Source organism: Panthera uncia, chromosome E1 (genome assembly GCF_023721935.1).
Source record: "Panthera uncia isolate 11264 chromosome E1, Puncia_PCG_1.0, whole genome shotgun sequence".
Lineage (NCBI taxonomy): Eukaryota > Metazoa > Chordata > Mammalia > Carnivora > Felidae > Panthera > Panthera uncia.
The window spans coordinates 13,456,238-13,472,761 of record NC_064814.1 but is presented as its reverse complement, the minus strand read 5'-3'; the positions used below and the strand labels follow the sequence as shown (position 1 = coordinate 13,472,761).

Sequence of the window (16,524 nt, the reverse complement as noted above, 5' to 3'; positions counted from 1 at the left end):
GGAAAAACCTGATTCATAACCCACACAAAGTCATTGCCGGTCATGGGCAGTAGAGATTACCAAATTTAATTTCCTTATTTTATAAAAAGGAAACTGAAACCCAGAGAGCTTTAGTTGATTTTGATCAACTTTGGTCTCCTTAAAAAATATTTAATCTCTTAAAAATGCCAACTCTTGGGGCACCTGGGCGGCTCACTTGGTTGAGCATCCAACTCTTGGTTTCAGCTCAGGTCATGATCTCACAGTGTCATGATCTCACAGTTCATGGGATTGAGCCTCAAATCTGGCTCCAAGATAACCGCACAGAGCCTGCTTGGGGTTCTCTCTCTGCCCCTCTCCTGCTAGCCTGCACTTTCTTTCTCTCCTTCTCTCAATATAAACAAATAAACATTAAGAAAAACAAGTCAACTCTTAACAGTTAAGGGGCCTTTAGGTCTAACTTTCCCTTCCCTTTGCTCCAAGCCTGCAGGCGCCTTGCTGTTCCTAAAGGTCAAAGGTCATTTTCGAGGTCTCTGAAATGCACTGTACCTTGTTTGATTTTTTATAGCACTCGTTAATATTTAAAATTATGTAAATATTTTACTATTTATCTGATTTTCTCCACTGGAACTTAAGTCCTATGAGAGAAGGGCTCATTCCTGTCTCGTTAGCCGCTTAATCCTCAGAGCAAAACAGGATTTGAAAGGAGCTAGTCTGGTTCCAGATCTGCGCTTTCAACCACGATATTACGTTGCTATTCAGTGAATAAAGCTGAGGATAAGCTTCTACACACAAATGGAAACAAGAGGGTAAGAAAATAGATCTCACTCGTACAAGCGAGCAGGTGGAAAACATCCGGACCCAAGCGCATTGTGCCCTCGTGACCTTTCTCTCCGGAAGCGCTTGCTGCTCTCGGGCGCGAACGCGCACGCGCGGCCGCCGGGGTCGCTCTGGGCCGCGGGAGTGGAGGGGACTTAAGGGAAGGTTCCGCCTCCAGGGCCGAAAGGCGCCTGCGCTGGAGGGGCTCCCTTCTGGACGCGACTTCTCGTTTCCTCCCTCCCTGCCTGCGCGCGCCGGGTGGGCGTGGGAGGAGGCGGGGAACTGGGGAGGCGAGCGAGGGGGCGGGTGTCGCGGGAGGGAAGGAGCGAACCCGAGAGCTTCGTCCTGAGAGGAGCGAAGGCGGCAAAATGGCGGACCGCTTCTCCCGCTTCAACGAAGACCGAGACTTTCAGGTAAACACGGGCGTCGCCGAGCATCCGGGAAGGCGCTGGCCGAGCCGGGACCTCCTCACCCCCCGCTCCCAGCTCTTTTCCTTCAGGCTCCGCTCCGGATTACGAACCGGCTCGCTCTGCTCCCGCCTCCCAATTCTTCAGGGGGCCTCCCAGCTTGAGGCGAGGCCGCGTCTGCTCTCACTTCTTATTCTCTTACCTGTTCAACTTAGGCCGCGGGTTTGCGGCTTCGGCCTGCTTGGGCGGGTTTCGGAAGCCCGACCGCCCACTGGGGTCTGTGCTCCCCTCGGGTCCGCCCGGCCTGCGGAGGCGACGGGCGGGCTCCCGGGGGGGAAAGAGGGGTGGGTTGGGAGGGCTTCGGGCGGGTGTTGCTGAGACTACCGCTTCCGAACCCCTGGGTTTTGCTCGCTCGGCTCTTCTTGGGGTCGTCCTTCGTCCATCCTCACGAGGGTGAATCCCTTTCATTGTCTGTCTTTTCATTTCTTCCCGTGGAAAAGGGTGCTTTAGTTACCAGACGCCTTCTTGGTTGGTCAAACATTGAGATTTCTCCGGGCGTGAGCGTTGTTGTTGTTGTTATTAGGCCGTTAGTTTTGTTTGGCAAACCGTAAGTTGTAGGACTGTGGTCGACGTAAGGTTGGCCCCCACCTACCTCGAAAGATTTTTTAAGAAGCGTAATGATCATGGACTTCCTAAGCGCTTGATAACTAGCGCCACAAGCTGCCTTTTTCTTTCTTTAGTTGCAAGTGTTGTAAGGAAAAATGTCCTCGTGATAGCAGGCATTATTGAGCGAAAAATAAAGGCCAAATTAGAAGAACTCGTCTTTCGGGTGTTTAAAATACCTTCCAGTTGAGCATTGTTACCGCAGAAATCTCGGCCACTAAAAGGGATTTACTAGAGATTGCCTATTTCTAGGGTAAAGTACATCCTTGGAGTCTCAAAGAAACCACTGCATTACTACCGCATATCCTGGCAACAGCAATTTGGGTCAGGGGATGAACATCAGAACTCAAGTTTTTATCCCGCTGCAGATCTTTCTCTGAATATCAACATGGGATACTCTAGATACGTTTCAGAAGGCGATTTGGAGGGTTTGAATGCCCCGAAATGATTGGGTTGGTTAATAAACAGGTAAAGCAGTTAAACCAGCACTGTTAACAGTCTAGTGCACAGAACGCTTGTGAGAAGTTTTGCAGCAGTAAGGGATCTGGGGGCTGTTAAAAAGCCTTGTAATCATGCGCCTGCTGTGTAGCTGCAGCACAGGACTGGATCTCAAGGTGTTTAAGAATATAATGCAGGGCCAGGGAAGTTGAAGCAGTTCCTGTATAACCATTTGATTCCTGAGAAAGATTGTTTTTTAGTGAGAACTATAAAACGCGTGTAGGCTGAAAGATGCGTGGGCTTTATTGGTAATTTTTAAAGAGACATGTCGTTAAACTAAAATCCTCAAGTGCTTTTTCAGAGGAGAGAATTTCAAGGTGACCTAATAAAATTGAAAATAGATAATATGGACAATTAAGTTTTGAGGGAAAATGGCTGTCAACCCCAGAAGTTCAGCAGGCTTAAACAAAGAGCATTTGCAGAGCCCTGAAAGAAGAATTTGAAAACTGGATAGCAGATTGAGTGCTGTCACTTGAAAAAAATGAGAAAGCCTCTACCTTTCAAGTAAGAGTTCTTTCTCTTAGGCTTTGGTTGGGTTTATGTAAAACCTGGTTGCTAGTCCTTTGAGGATAGTACGTTTGTTTGAAGTTTGTTTCCTGCTTGTATGTTGGAATAACCAACTCCCGCAGTATTGGGTCAGCCAGGAAAATGTTGGTTTTTAAAAATTCGGATGTCCTAATATTAAGGGTAAAATAGGGTATAGACAATTATAAGATGTTACAACTTTTGTAAATTATTGTACTACATTTCTAAAAAGCATCCATTTAAAAATACTTAAATGTAGCACCGGGGTGGCTCAGTCTGTTGTGTCTGACTGCTGATTTCTACTCAGGTCATGGTCCCAAAGTAATGGGTCCAAGCCCAGCGTCAGGCTCCATGCTGAGCGTGGAGTCTGCTTAAGATTCTTTTCTCTCCCTCTGCGCCTCTTTGCTGCTCTCTTCTTTCTCTAAAATAGAAAAAAATACATAATAAAAATACTTAAAGTAGTAATTTTCTGGATATTATGGTAAAAGGAAAAATAAAAATTGATTTTCATTAATATGATCTTTCAATTAAAGTTACTGAGAGGAAGTGTAATAGCATGCTTCTGAATATAGTATATCTGAAACAAATTTCAGGGTTGGGTTCTTCAAAATTAAATGTGGCCTCCTTTTAAGGTTTTAAGTGATAAATGAGGTGAAGGCATTGAATACAGTTGAAAACAAATCCCAAGTAGGTTTCCAAACAAAGTGCATAGATCCTGTTGCTTTAAACAGATCTTCTTACAGCACTAGAAAATTTTCTGTGCTGTCTTCTCTGGTAAGTTCTAGATGAGTATCATTTTCTTTGCCTTTAATTTGGCAAGATAATTTAGAAGTATAAAATTACACTCTTTGCCAATTTATCATCAAGTGCAAATTTTGAAGAGTTTGTGGTATCTTGAACTGAGTATTGAGTCAGAAGTGGGTTCACTTATTTGTAAACACCTGAAGTTTAAAGGTGTTTTGTATAATACGGTGAGGAGCTTAATTAACTGTGGTATGCCACCTGGAGCACTTATGACTAGAAGGGGTAATCATTATCAGGGACATACATTTAAACATTTTCAGTAAGTTCATTTTATTTATTAATTTTTGTTTTTTAAAAGCTTATTTATTTTGAGAGAGTCAGAGAGAGTGTGCATGAGTAAGCAGGTGAGGGGTAGAGAGAGAGGGAGAGAGAGAATCCCAAGCAGGCTCTACGCTGATGGGGGCAGGGGGAGGCTTGAACCCACGAACTGTGAGATGACCTGAGCTAAAATCCAGTCTGGTGCTTAACTGACTGAGCCACCCAGGTGCCCCTCGATAACTTCATTTTAATAATAAACAGGTATTACTCTACAGGCTTTATGTGTATTATTAGCTAATAATCTTCACAATAACCCTATGAGGTAGGTACTATTAACGCCCATTTTCAAATGAAGCAGTTAAGGCATAGAGAATTAAATAGCTGGCCAACCACATACAGTGGATAAATGGCAGAGCCTAGATTCACACTCTGGCTCTTAGACTCTTGAACCTGTGCTCATAATCCTTGTGTTTACTGGTAATTACGTATTTTCTGTATCTGTAATTGAGTCATCAAATATGGAGGATAAACTTCTAGGTCACAAAGAGTAAGTGAGCTTTTAGAGAGATTACACAAGTACTTTTTACTGTGTTCTCTTTTGTCCAGATCTGTTTCTTGGTCTCTCAAGGACTTCTAAGGAGACTTCTGACAGTGATGAGTTATACTCTCCTAGAGGATATATTAACTTAGTTTAGGCATTCTTTTGTGTAGTTTTTTTAAGTGATATTTTTTAATCTTTGGAAATCTTTGTGATTTAGGCTGATGTATTTATTTCTTTTAATGTTAAGTTTTGACTACTGCTTTAAGAATCTGACCTCAATTTCTGAATGAGACATGACTTCTGCCTACACTTACCAGTTTAAGGCATATTTGTTCACAGTTTGAAATGTTAACACAAACTAATTGAAAATATATAGTATAATTTAAGATATAGATGTATTCAGTACTTTGAATTACAGGTTCTCTAAAGAAAGTTTTGTTTGTACAGTGATGTGCAACCATAAGGTGTTAAGATCTGCTCAACATTTAGTGGTTGTGCAGCTATTAATGGTGACACTGCTGAATGCTATGAGGAAATACGTTCTTTAGTTTGTGTTCTTGCAGAGGACTGGTGATTTAAAGTAGCCTCTTGTTACTTTTTGTTCTAAATATATTCTGCGTTAGATTTCTTTTTTTTTTTTTAAATCATTTAATGTTTATTATTGAGAGACAGAGACAGAGCATGAGCAAGGGTGGGGCAGAGAGAGAGAGAGAGAGAGAGAGAGAGAGAGAATATATCTGAAGCAGGCTCCAGGCTCTGAGCTGTCAGCACAGAGCCCGACACGGGGCTCGAACTCACTGCGAGATCATGACCTGAGCCGAAGTTGGACACTTAACCGACTGCACCACCCAGGTGTCCCTCTGTATTAGGTTTCTTTTTTTTTTTTTTTTTTTAAATTTTTTTTTTTACTTTTTTTATTTATTTTTGGGACAGAGAGAGACAGAGCATGAACGGGCGAGGGGCAGAGAGAGAGGGAGACACAGAATCATCGGAAACAGGCTCCAGGCTCCGAGCCATCAGCCCAGAGCCTGACGCGGGGCTCGAACTCACGGACCGCGAGATCGTGACCTGGCTGAAGTCGGACGCTTAACCGACTGCGCCACCCAGGCGCCCCTGTATTAGGTTTCTAGTGAAAAGGAGCTATGATAATAGATAGTTGAGTAATAAAAGAATGAGAGAAATATCTTAAAGTTCATAGTAGAAATAAAATTACCCAAGGATTTTCTATAATCTATGTAAGTAATCATAGTGGTAAATAGCAATAAATCATGTATTACTTTTATGTAGCATGTTTGTAGGATTCTTCTAGGTGTTTCACATGATACCAGGATGTGGCCTTCACTTAATTCTGAAGTTGACCATTAAGTGAGGAGGTTAAAGTTTTAAAGTACTTAGGGCACAGAAGCATGTAAGTATATTTTCTGTGGTGGTGTCTTGTAAAAAAGTTTGCATTCTAATGCAGATATGACAGAGACATGGGCAAGTGTTCTAATCTCTGTTTTCTAGGTCTCCCATCATCTGGAAGAGATGCCACTAGCTATGAGAATGAATGTCTGCTTTGCTTGGGATACTGAAACTTATGCAAAATTATTACTGTTCCCTTTCTCAACATATTATGATAGGTGGAAAGGATTGGAACCAAGGCTGTACCAGTTTCAGAATACTGATGATAAATTGGCATGGTTATTAGCAAATGCAAAATTATTGGTTAGTATATTCTCAGGGGATCAAGAATTACCATGTCAGGTCAGCTTAAGGGAAAGCTCTCTGGTGGTGATTTGAAGGATACAGGGTATATATTCAAGATAAAAGGTATTTGAAAAGGGATATTTTAAGGAAAAAAAAATCACAGAGAAAGACATTTATGAGTTTCATTGAAGGGAGAATGGGTTTGACAAGAATTGTGATCACAGGGTTTTGTGTGATGGTATGCTTATTTGTTTTAAAAGTAGGCATGGGAGACGAAGAAACAGATCTAGAGGAATATAGTATCAGGCTGATGATTCACAGGGCTGTTCTAGTACCATGAACATAGAAAAACAGGTGTGTTGTGTTCTTTTATCCTATACATATCACACAGTTCTCATTAGCGTACTACAGAGGGATTCTTTTATCATGTTTTATCAAGTCTTTATGATAAATTATATAACCAGGGTGCTTGGTGGCTCAGTCAGATAAGCATCTGACTCTTGATTTCAGCTCAGGTCGTGATCTCAAGGTTCCTAGGTTCCAGCCCACTGACGGTGCAGAGCCTGTTTGGAATTCTCTCTCTGCTCCTCCCCTGCTCGTGTGTGCACGCTCACTCTCTCCCAAAATAAACTTTAAAAAGTACTATGAATTACATAACCAGAACTAAAAACTGTGACTTAAAAATTTTTAAAGATCTAAATCATTAATTATCCTGATTCTGCTGCTTTGTAGCTGAGACACATTTCTATGTCCTTTCCATCTGTTTGGGTACATGATAAAATGAAAAAAAGGACAGTGTTTTCCTGGCAAGATTTCCATTTTCTGGGGCACCTGGCTGACTCATTTGGTGGAGCATGCAACTCTTGATCTCGGTGGTGACTTCAAGCCCCACGTTGAGCGTGGAGTCTGGTTAAAAAAAGAAAAGGAATAGAAGTTCATGAGATCTTGAATTATGTATTTGAAACCCATGTAGAGATTTCATCTTTTTTCTTATGACTTGATAAATTTCTAATATTTTATTAGTGAAAATGGGTTCCAACTTGAGGTTGACATCCTGTTCTTGAATTCTATTAAAATTCCTTCCCTGAAAACTGCTTGGTACTTTTGCTTGTGTGTCTGGCATTATATCTCTTTTTCATATTAGCATTGCCATTTAGCATTAAGCGAAAGCTGACTCATGTTTAATTACCAGAGGAATTACAAATGAGCACCACAAATACTGAAAGAAGTCATTGATTTGATATTCCAGCAAATACCAGAAGATGTTGTAATGATTTTCCAGTTATAAAAAGTGAATTGTCTGTTTAACTGTAGAAGTCTAACCGAATGTGCTTAATGCATTGTATTAGTCAATGCAAAAGTTTAAATATATCCAGCTGAAAGAATGTATTGTCATGCTTATACTAAATGATTTCTTTGGGATTTAACAGATGCATTTGGTATCTTATACTTAATATAGGAATTTATGGAAGGAAAAGCAGCTAAAGTTGCTTTGGCATTGTACATAGGTTATAGCATGTATTATTTTATTTATTTTTTTATTAAAAACATTTTTTTAGTTATGTATTTTGAGAGAGCACAAGAGCTTGATCCAGGGAGAGGCAGGGAGAGGGGAAGAAGAAGAACCCCAAGCAGTCACCACAGAGCCTCATGCGGGGCTTGAACTCATGAACTGTGAGATCATGACTTGAGCCAGTTAAGAGTCTTGACACTTAACTGACTGAGCCACCCAGGTGCCCCTAGCACCTAACATTTTAGTAAGTGCCATAGATAGTAATTTAAAACTAGGGCCAAAATAGTAGTTTTCAGTTATTTGCCTTAATTTTTTTAAATATTTATTTTGAGAGAAAGAGGTAGAGAGAGAGAGGAAGAGAATCTCAAGCAGGCTCGACAGTCAGTGCAGGGCTGATGCAGGGCTGGATCTCATTAGCCAGGAGATCATGACTTTAGCCGAAATTAAGCAGCCATCCAGGCATCCCTGCTTAATTTTTATTTTTACCAACAGTGTTGAGGTAAGACATAGGAGGTAAGACATATCTTGAGTTGTGTGTCTTCGTAATATTAATTTGGTCTCATCTCAGGGTGCGTGGGTGGCTCAGTTGGTTGAGAGTCCCACTTTGGCTCATGTCATGATCTCACAGTCTGTGAGTTTGAGTCCTGCGTCGGGCTCTGTGCTGACAGCTCAGGGCCTGGAGCCTGCTTCGGATTCTGTGTCTCCCTCTCTCTCTGCCCCTCCCTCACTCATGCTCTGTCTCTCTCTGTCTCAAAAATAAATAAACGTTAAAAAAAATAAAAAAAAAATAATTTGGTCTCATCTCATGAAATTCCAATTATTTATCATCCTTCTCTGACAATTACATTGATTTCAAAGAGGAATTTGAATTTTCTGTCTGTTTTATGGAATTGAAATACAAAATAGCTCTTCAGATTTAAAGTTGTAATAGAAAACATCATTGATCATGTTTTGTGACTATTTTATTTTTTTTAATGTTTATGTACTCTTGAGAGAGAGACAGCATGAGGGGTGGGCAGACACACACACACACACACACACACACACACACACACACAGAATCTGAAGCAGGTTCTAGACTCTGAACTGTCAGCACAGAGCCTGAAGGCACTTCAACTCTGGAACAGCAAGATCATGACCTGGGCGGAAGTCGGACGATTAACTGACTGAGCCACCCAGGCGCCCCTTGTGACTGCTATTTTAAATAATGATCATTGGAGAAATCAGTACTCCTGTGTTTTGTTTTGGGTAACCTTTTTCCAGTGTTGATTAGGGAGGAGAGGCTTACTTTTTCACCCATTTTGTAGGTAGTACTGATCAAAAATCAAGAAATTAATTTGATGTTTTAGATCTGGACTATACAAGAAGCTAAAGTTGATGCTTACGGGGACAACTGGATGGCTCAGTCGGTTAAGTGACTGACTTCGGTTCAGGTCATGATCTCACGGTTCGTGGGTTCGAGCCCCATATCAGTCTCTGTGCTGACAGCTCAGAGCCTGGAGCCTGCTTCGGATTCTGTGTCTCCCTCTCTCTCTCTCAAAAATAAACATTAGGGGCGCCTGGGTGGCGCAGTCGGTTAAGCGTCCGACTTCAGCCAGGTCACGATCTCGCGGTCCGTGAGTTCGAGCCCCGCGTCAGGCTCTGGGCTGATGGCTCGGAGCCTGGAGCCTGTTTCCGATTCTGTGTCTCCCTCTCTCTCTGCCCCTCCCCCGTTCATGCTCTGTCTCTCTCTGTCCCAAAAATAAAAAATAAAAAATGTTGAAAAAAAAAAATTAAAAAAAAAAAATTTAAAGCTTATGCTTGTGGATTATATGCTGTAGTGTCGGTAATTTCCCTTGTTATGAGTAAACCTAGAAGTAAAATTATGAGATATCTTAAAAGGAGCAAGAGTGGTTGAAAATTTAATTGGTTTAGTAACTACTTTAGGGTATCATCTACACAAGAGATACCGAGGGGTATGTTTACCTTCAGAATATTTTCTAGTATATACTTATTTTTAAGAAGGTTGTTAATAAAATAATATTTGAATAGTGGCTGTGCTAAAGAGTATGTGTATATTTGTGGAAGAAGCTTTGTTAATAAGTGGTGGTTTTCAAGGAACTTTTGTTCCAGATTGAGAGATAATAAAGAAAATAATATTTACTACTCATAAGACCAGCATGATTATCAGATGAATAGTATACTAAATAAATACAAAACTCAAAGTAAATGACAGAACCCTTAAAGTGGGATAGTTGGGCATGCCTTTATGAAGAAATTAGCATTTAAGCTATATCTTGAAAGATAGGATTGCATCTTTGCAACGAAAAGAATGGGAGGGATTCAGTTGGAGAAAACAGCCAGGGCAAAAGTTTGGAAGTGGAATAAGCAGAATTGGTGTGTGTGTGTGGGGGGGGTTTGTTTTTGTTTCTGTTTTCACAATGATTAAACTATTGAGCATAGGGGAAAAAAGTAAAAGCTAAGGCTACAACAGCAAGTTTTATTTTAATGTTCTATGCTGGAATATTCTACCTATTTAAGATGTTTAAATGGGGGATAGACATCGAAACAGTTTTTCTTATTTGAAGATTAATTCAGTTACAATGGTGTTAGATGTGCTATACATACAGTTAAAGCTGTGATAACCAGTCTCCATTAACCAGAGTTAATGTGGGGGGGGGCAAGAGAGGGGTTATAATGACTGTGATTTTAAGCTTAGTAGGGGGATAAGTAAGGACTTTTGGGGTGGAGGGAAAAGTTGGATCAATGGATTATAAACTGATGGGATTTAAAAATTGTTGGAGAGATGGGAAGTGGGTGGAGGATGGGGAAAATATAAAAAGCATTAAGAATATACTTACCCTGATGAGCACTGAGTAATGTATAGACTTGTTGAATCCTTGTACACCTGAAACGAATATAACATATATTAATTACACTTTAACAAAACAAAAAAGAATTTTTGGAGTAGAGGTACTGGAGTGAACGAGTGGGAAAGACAGAACTTTGTGGTTGGGAGAGCACAGTGTTTGAAATAGAGATTATGGAAGGGTTGAGATTATTGGTAATGACTGGGAGAATGAAATGGCTAAAGTAGTTTGGAGGACAAGATCATAGGAAACGAAGTTAGGAAAGTAAGACACCAGAGTTTTGTAAAATCATCTAACCTGGATGTTAGAATGGTAATATTGTGCAGTTATATACTGCATGGTTTAATAAGTGCCCTCATACACACTCTTATGTAATTCTTTTGGCAACTCAGGTAGATTAGGTAGAAATTGTTTTGGAGATGATGAAACAGAGGCCCAGATATTTTAAGTATTTTGCCTAATACAGAGCTGGATTTTGAACTTTAATCTTCTGATTCTTTTGGTAGTATTCTTTCTGCTGTGTTATATAGATTGGCCACTTTTTGAGACGAGTGTTGGTATTGTCTACGGTACACAAAGCATTGTTTTGTTTTTTTTTTAACTATCTTTTTAATGTTTATTTTTGAGAGAGACTGAGACAGAATGTGAGTGGGTTAGGTAGGGGCAGAGAGAAAGGGAGATACAGAATCAGAAGCAGGCTCCAGGCTCCTAGCTGTCGGCACAGAGCCCGACGTGGGGCTCAAACTCACGAGGTGTGAGATCATGACCTGAGCCAAAGTTGGATGCTCAACTGACAGAGCCACCCAGGTGCACCAGCATTGTTTCTTTTTAATACAAGGTAGCATTTTCTACCAGTTAACTGGTAGGAAATAGTTGGTATGTTTATCATTAAATATTATATTTTTTTTCTGGAAACATCTTGGTGTTATAAATTTAATTTGGTTATTTATGACTTCTTGCTGGCCTATTCACTGTGTATATAGGTCTACCAGACAATTCCATTTCCCAAACATTTATTGAGTGACCATGTGTTAGCATCATAAAGAATAAGAAACGAGATTAAGAAGAATAGATGGGGAAAGAGAATGGTACTTTTACTGGATACTGTCAAATTAGGGTACTATAAACTTATCCTTGACCACTACACCATCAAAAGTTGACTGCTGTGATATCTAGTGGTGGTACTATCAGCTGCTATTTGTTGGGTACTTATTACATTCCAGGACCTGGGCCAAGGCATTTTAGAGATATTTATGTAATCTTAAGTAACCTTTTAAACCAGGTGGTGGTATCTCTATCTTTTTACAGGCGAGAGAACTGAGGATCAGAGAAATCGAGACCATATAGTTAGAAAACTCAAATTTGAACCTTGAATGCTCCTAAGCTACAGTTTTTTTCTCTTGTTTCTGATTTCTCAAGTATCTGATTCAAACTCACTAACTTATGTTTTAAGACTCTTTTTTTTTTTAATTTTAACATTTAAAAAAAGTTTTTGTTTATTTTGAGAGAGAGGGAGAGAGAGAATCCCAAATAGTGTAGAGCCAGATGTGGGGCTTGAATTTAGAAACCTTGAGATTGTGACCTGAGCCAAAATCAAGAGTTGGACACTTGGGGCATCTGGGTGACAAGGTTGGCTAAGTGTCCGACTCTTGATATCAGTTCAGGTCATGATCTCACGGTACTGAGGATTTAGCCCCATGTCGGGCTCTGTGCTGACAGTACAGAGCCTGGAGCCACCCAGGTGCCCCAGGTGTATATCTTCTTTTCCCTTCTTTGTCCTGCCATCCTACAGTTTCTGTTGTTATCTGGACATGCTAGGCTCTTTTATTATTCTTGTTTTTGCATATACTCTAACCTGCCTGGAATTCCTACTGCTGTACTCAATTTTGTACTCAATTTTGGTGTCACCTCTGACATATTCCTTAGGCAGAGTTAGTTACTCCATTTTCTGTGCTCCCACAACACTTTCGTAATATTTCAGTATTACATTTACTTGTAATAGTAGCAGCTAACAGTATACAGTGCTTCCTCTGTTGTGTGCACCATTATCTCATGTAATCTCCCACTAATGCAGGTCCTATTACCCCCATTTTATAGTGAAAAACTTAGCCAGATCTCATGGCTGGCAAGTTGAAGAGGTAGCTTTCGAACCAGTCGCAGCCTTTAATCACTGTGCTTTTATCTCTCCTGCTGTATACTTCTTATGATTTATCTTATCATACCAGACTTAGAATTCCTTGGGGCGCCTGGGTGGCTCAGTCGGTTGGGCATCGGACTTGGGCTTAGGTCATGATCTCGTGGTCCGTGAGTTCGAGCCCCATGTCAGGTTCTGTGCTGACAGCTCAGAGCCTGGAGCCTGCTTCAGATTCTGTGTCTCCCTCTCTCTCGGCCCCTCCCCCACTCATGCTCTATCTCTCTCTGTCTCTCAAAAATAAACGTTAAAAAAGAATTTCTTGAATGCAAAGTCTTTGTTTTATTCATTTTTCTAGCATTGAGCCAGGGTATGGCACCTAAAAGTTGCTCAGATATTTGAATTAATGGTTAAGTAAAGTCAGGTATGTTAAGGAGAGGCTTAGTCTGAGAAGAATGTAGACTTGGGGACTCAGCTTCCTGCTGTGCTGTGGATTATCTAGGTTGGACTGTTATTTTCTGTGATATCTTATAGAGCCAGTTGAGGGATATTTCAGGTATGGAGGCTGTATTATGGCCATTTATAGTTTCACTTTATTACATATTGTATATAACCACACCAATCATCTTTTAATTGTGAGTTTCCTTTTCTGTGACACATCGTACATATACTTGTTTTTCTGTGGACTAGGGCAGAAATTCTTTCAAACTTCTGAAAAGAGCTATCATACCAGCCAGTGGTAAAAGAAATAATATATGTTACTGTGGGTCCCAGATGAATTGTTTAACTATTGTCTCCCTATCTTTTTGAATGCCTCAAGAATTGTTTGTTGTATTTTCATGCATTTCTGAAAAACCCCTATGGGTTTTTTTTTTTTTAAGTTGGTAATTTTTCTGTGTTGTGCTTTTTTTTTTTTTGGAAACCATTTCTTTCTCGTTCTAGTTGAATTATCCAGAAAATTTGATATGTCAAACAGGTGTGCATGTATTTTTAGACTAGTATGTGATATGCTCATACCCTTGACCCAGTGTAATATGTTTTCAAGTTCTTAGTTGTTTGCTGAGATTGCTAGCCAATTAGCTTTCCTACCAATTTATGTAGAATTAAGTTTAATAAATGAATTTTTCTCTGGGTATTGACTGGTCTCAAGAGTGCTTTAAAATAATTATAATTTTGTTCCTCTTTAAACCTCACAATCTATGTAGTAATGCTATAGTGTAATAATGTGGATTTTACAGCTGAGGAAACCAGCCTAGGCCTGGACAGAGGTTTAGTAATGTCCAGGTGATACAGCTAGCAGATGGTTGTGATTTGATTTCTGGTGTCTCTGATATCAGAGATCTTTGGTTTTATAATTGCATACTGGAAGCCATTGTACATTAGACAGTATGATTATGAAAACAATACTAAAGAATTGGGGGTTTTGAGGAGTTGACCACAATGATGTTTCTGTCGACTAAGGGGAAATAAACTTTAAGTATACTAATAAAATGATACAATAATTCCCTAGAATGTTCATTTCCTTTTGGATAGGGTTTTTCCTCCTAAGACATTTTTATTCTGAATTGTTTAGGATAATATTAGAGTTAGTTTTTTTGGAATGAATAGAGAGGGGGACGGGGATGATGTCTCTTATTTATTTGGTGACAGAGGAGGACTGGTTGTGTTCATAGATGGAATATGAAGCTATCCTGTATGGCTCTGTCTGCTAAACACACCATTTTTTGTCCATGGTAGGTAAAATCAGCATCATTATGTGTTTTCAAATTAGAAGGTCCAAATTATGAACAAGTATGTTGCTTGAGTTGTAAGGTCGGGCTATGATTAATATTTCCTCTTAGTGACATTAGATTATCTCTAAGAGAATAATAAGTACAGTACAACAGATAAGTTTTGCTTGGGGATATTTGAAGCAGAGAGAGACAGGAATGTCTATAATATGCAGCCTAATAACCAGAGCCAGGTGCTAAAAGATAGGGCTAGCATTGAGTGGTAGAATATACTGCCAAAGATAAAACTACTTTAAACTTGGCTCATACCTAGTTTAGGGAAAAGTCAGACAGGATTTAAAACTTTAGTTTGCATAATCCTTGTGTTAAATAATTGATTCATCAGAGATCTTGGATCCAGTGACTTTGACTATGAGTAATATTTTTTCATTAGTTTTTTTTTTGGAAATTGTGTTAAATTTTAATAGTCATTGTCAGATGGAAGAGAATATCACCTCCTTATGTCTGAAATGTTGTGTTTTGTTATTTGAGATTGTGATGTTTATTGTGATGTAAACAATTTTTTTAATGTTTATTTTTTGAGAGAGACAGCAAGCGTGAGCACGCATGAGTGGGGGAAGGGCAGAGAGAGAGGGAGAGAGAGGATCCAAAGCAGACTCCATGCTGACAGCAGAGAGCCTGATATGGAGCTCGAACCCATAGAACCATGGGATCATGACCTGAGCCGAAGTTGGATACTTAACCAACTGAGCCACCCAGGTGCCCCTGTTTGTTGTGATTTTTAAAGAATTGTCCTGATAATTTCCTCTTCTCTAGTTTTAATTTTCCCTATGGGATTGTATAAATTCCAAAATAGCACTGGTTAGCAAATAACAAGTTTCCACTTATATGGATAAATTTAGGGCAGTCCCTGTCTCTATTTATATTTAAATGATCATCACAGCTAAATTTGTAATAGAGAAGTTTCCACATTTGTCCTGTGCTTGGAAGCAGAATCCTTGACCTATAAGGAACTAGAGCTACTGTGTATTTTAATGACCTGCAAGTCAGCCAGGTTCTATTCATTTATTATTAGATCTACCACAAGTTGAAGCTTTTTTTAAAAAAAATTTTTTTTTTTAACATTTATTTATTTTTGGGACAGAGAGAGACAGAGCATGAATGGGGGAGGGGCAGAGAGAGAGGGAGACACAGAATCAGAAGTAGGCTCCAAGCTCCCAGCCATCAGCCCAGAGCCCGACGTGGGGCTCGAACTCATGAACCGTGAGATCGTGACCTGAGCTGAAGTCGGACGCTTAACCGACTGAGCCACCCAGGCGCCCCTGAAGCTTTTTTTTTTGAGAGAGAGGCAGTTGAAGGAAAGTCTGTTGGGTATATGTATACATCTGTGTACATTTTAACATCTTTTTTTTCTTTAAAGTGAAATTGCTTCTGAGGTGCCGGGGTGGCCTGTGTCTCCCTCTCTTTCTCTGCACCTATCCCTCTTGCACTGTCTCTCTGAAAAATAAACATTAAATTTTTAAAAATTTTTTAAATTTATTTTTTTAAATGTTTATTTTTGAGACAGGGAGAGACAGGACATGAGTGGTGGAGGGTCAGAGAGAGAGGGAGACACAGAATCTGAAGCAGGCTCCAGGCTCTGAGCTGTCAGCACAGAGCCCAGCGCGGGGCTCGAACTCACAAACTGCGAGATCATGACCTGAGCCGAAGTCCAGCACTCAACCGACTGAGCCCCCAGGCGCCCCTAAAAATTTTTTTAAAAAGTGAAATTGCTTCTAGTCCGATCCTTTTGAACTTAAATTTCTTTTATTTATTTAAGATTTTATTTTTAAGTAATCTCTACACTCAACGTGGGGCTTGAACTCACAACCCTGAGACCAAAAGTCGCATGCTCTACTGACTGAGCCAGCCAGGCACCCCTGTACTTAAATTTCTGATCACCATAAATGAAAAACTATATTTCAACTACGAAAGCACATAATACGTAGAAAGGAAGAGTTGATTTAGGCATTGGAGTAAGTGTTTCAAGCAGTCATTAAAAGTAAATTTTAGGGGGCGCCTGGGTGGCTCAGTTGGTTGAGCATCCGACTTCGGCTCAGGTCACGCTCTCATGGTTTA

The 16,524-nt window shown here is 40.1% G+C and overlaps 1 protein-coding gene and 1 long non-coding RNA gene across 2 annotated transcripts in view; both read left to right on the top strand.

Annotated features, from left to right (window-relative positions):
• Positions 1 to 953: 953 nt before the first annotated feature.
• The window catches only part of GPATCH8 (G-patch domain containing 8), a 100,820-nt gene continuing 85,249 nt past the window's right edge, over positions 954 to 16,524 (top strand). The window contains exon 1 of the mRNA XM_049636260.1: positions 954 to 1,211. Within this exon, the coding sequence (XP_049492217.1) occupies positions 1,167 to 1,211 (45 nt within the window). The 5' untranslated portion in view covers positions 954 to 1,166. The remainder of the gene's footprint in view (positions 1,212 to 16,524) is intronic.
• Positions 5,291 to 15,905, top strand: LOC125926634 (uncharacterized). Its single transcript, XR_007459122.1, has 2 exons — positions 5,291 to 5,363; positions 5,617 to 15,905. It is a non-coding gene; the product is annotated as an uncharacterized LOC125926634 (long non-coding RNA).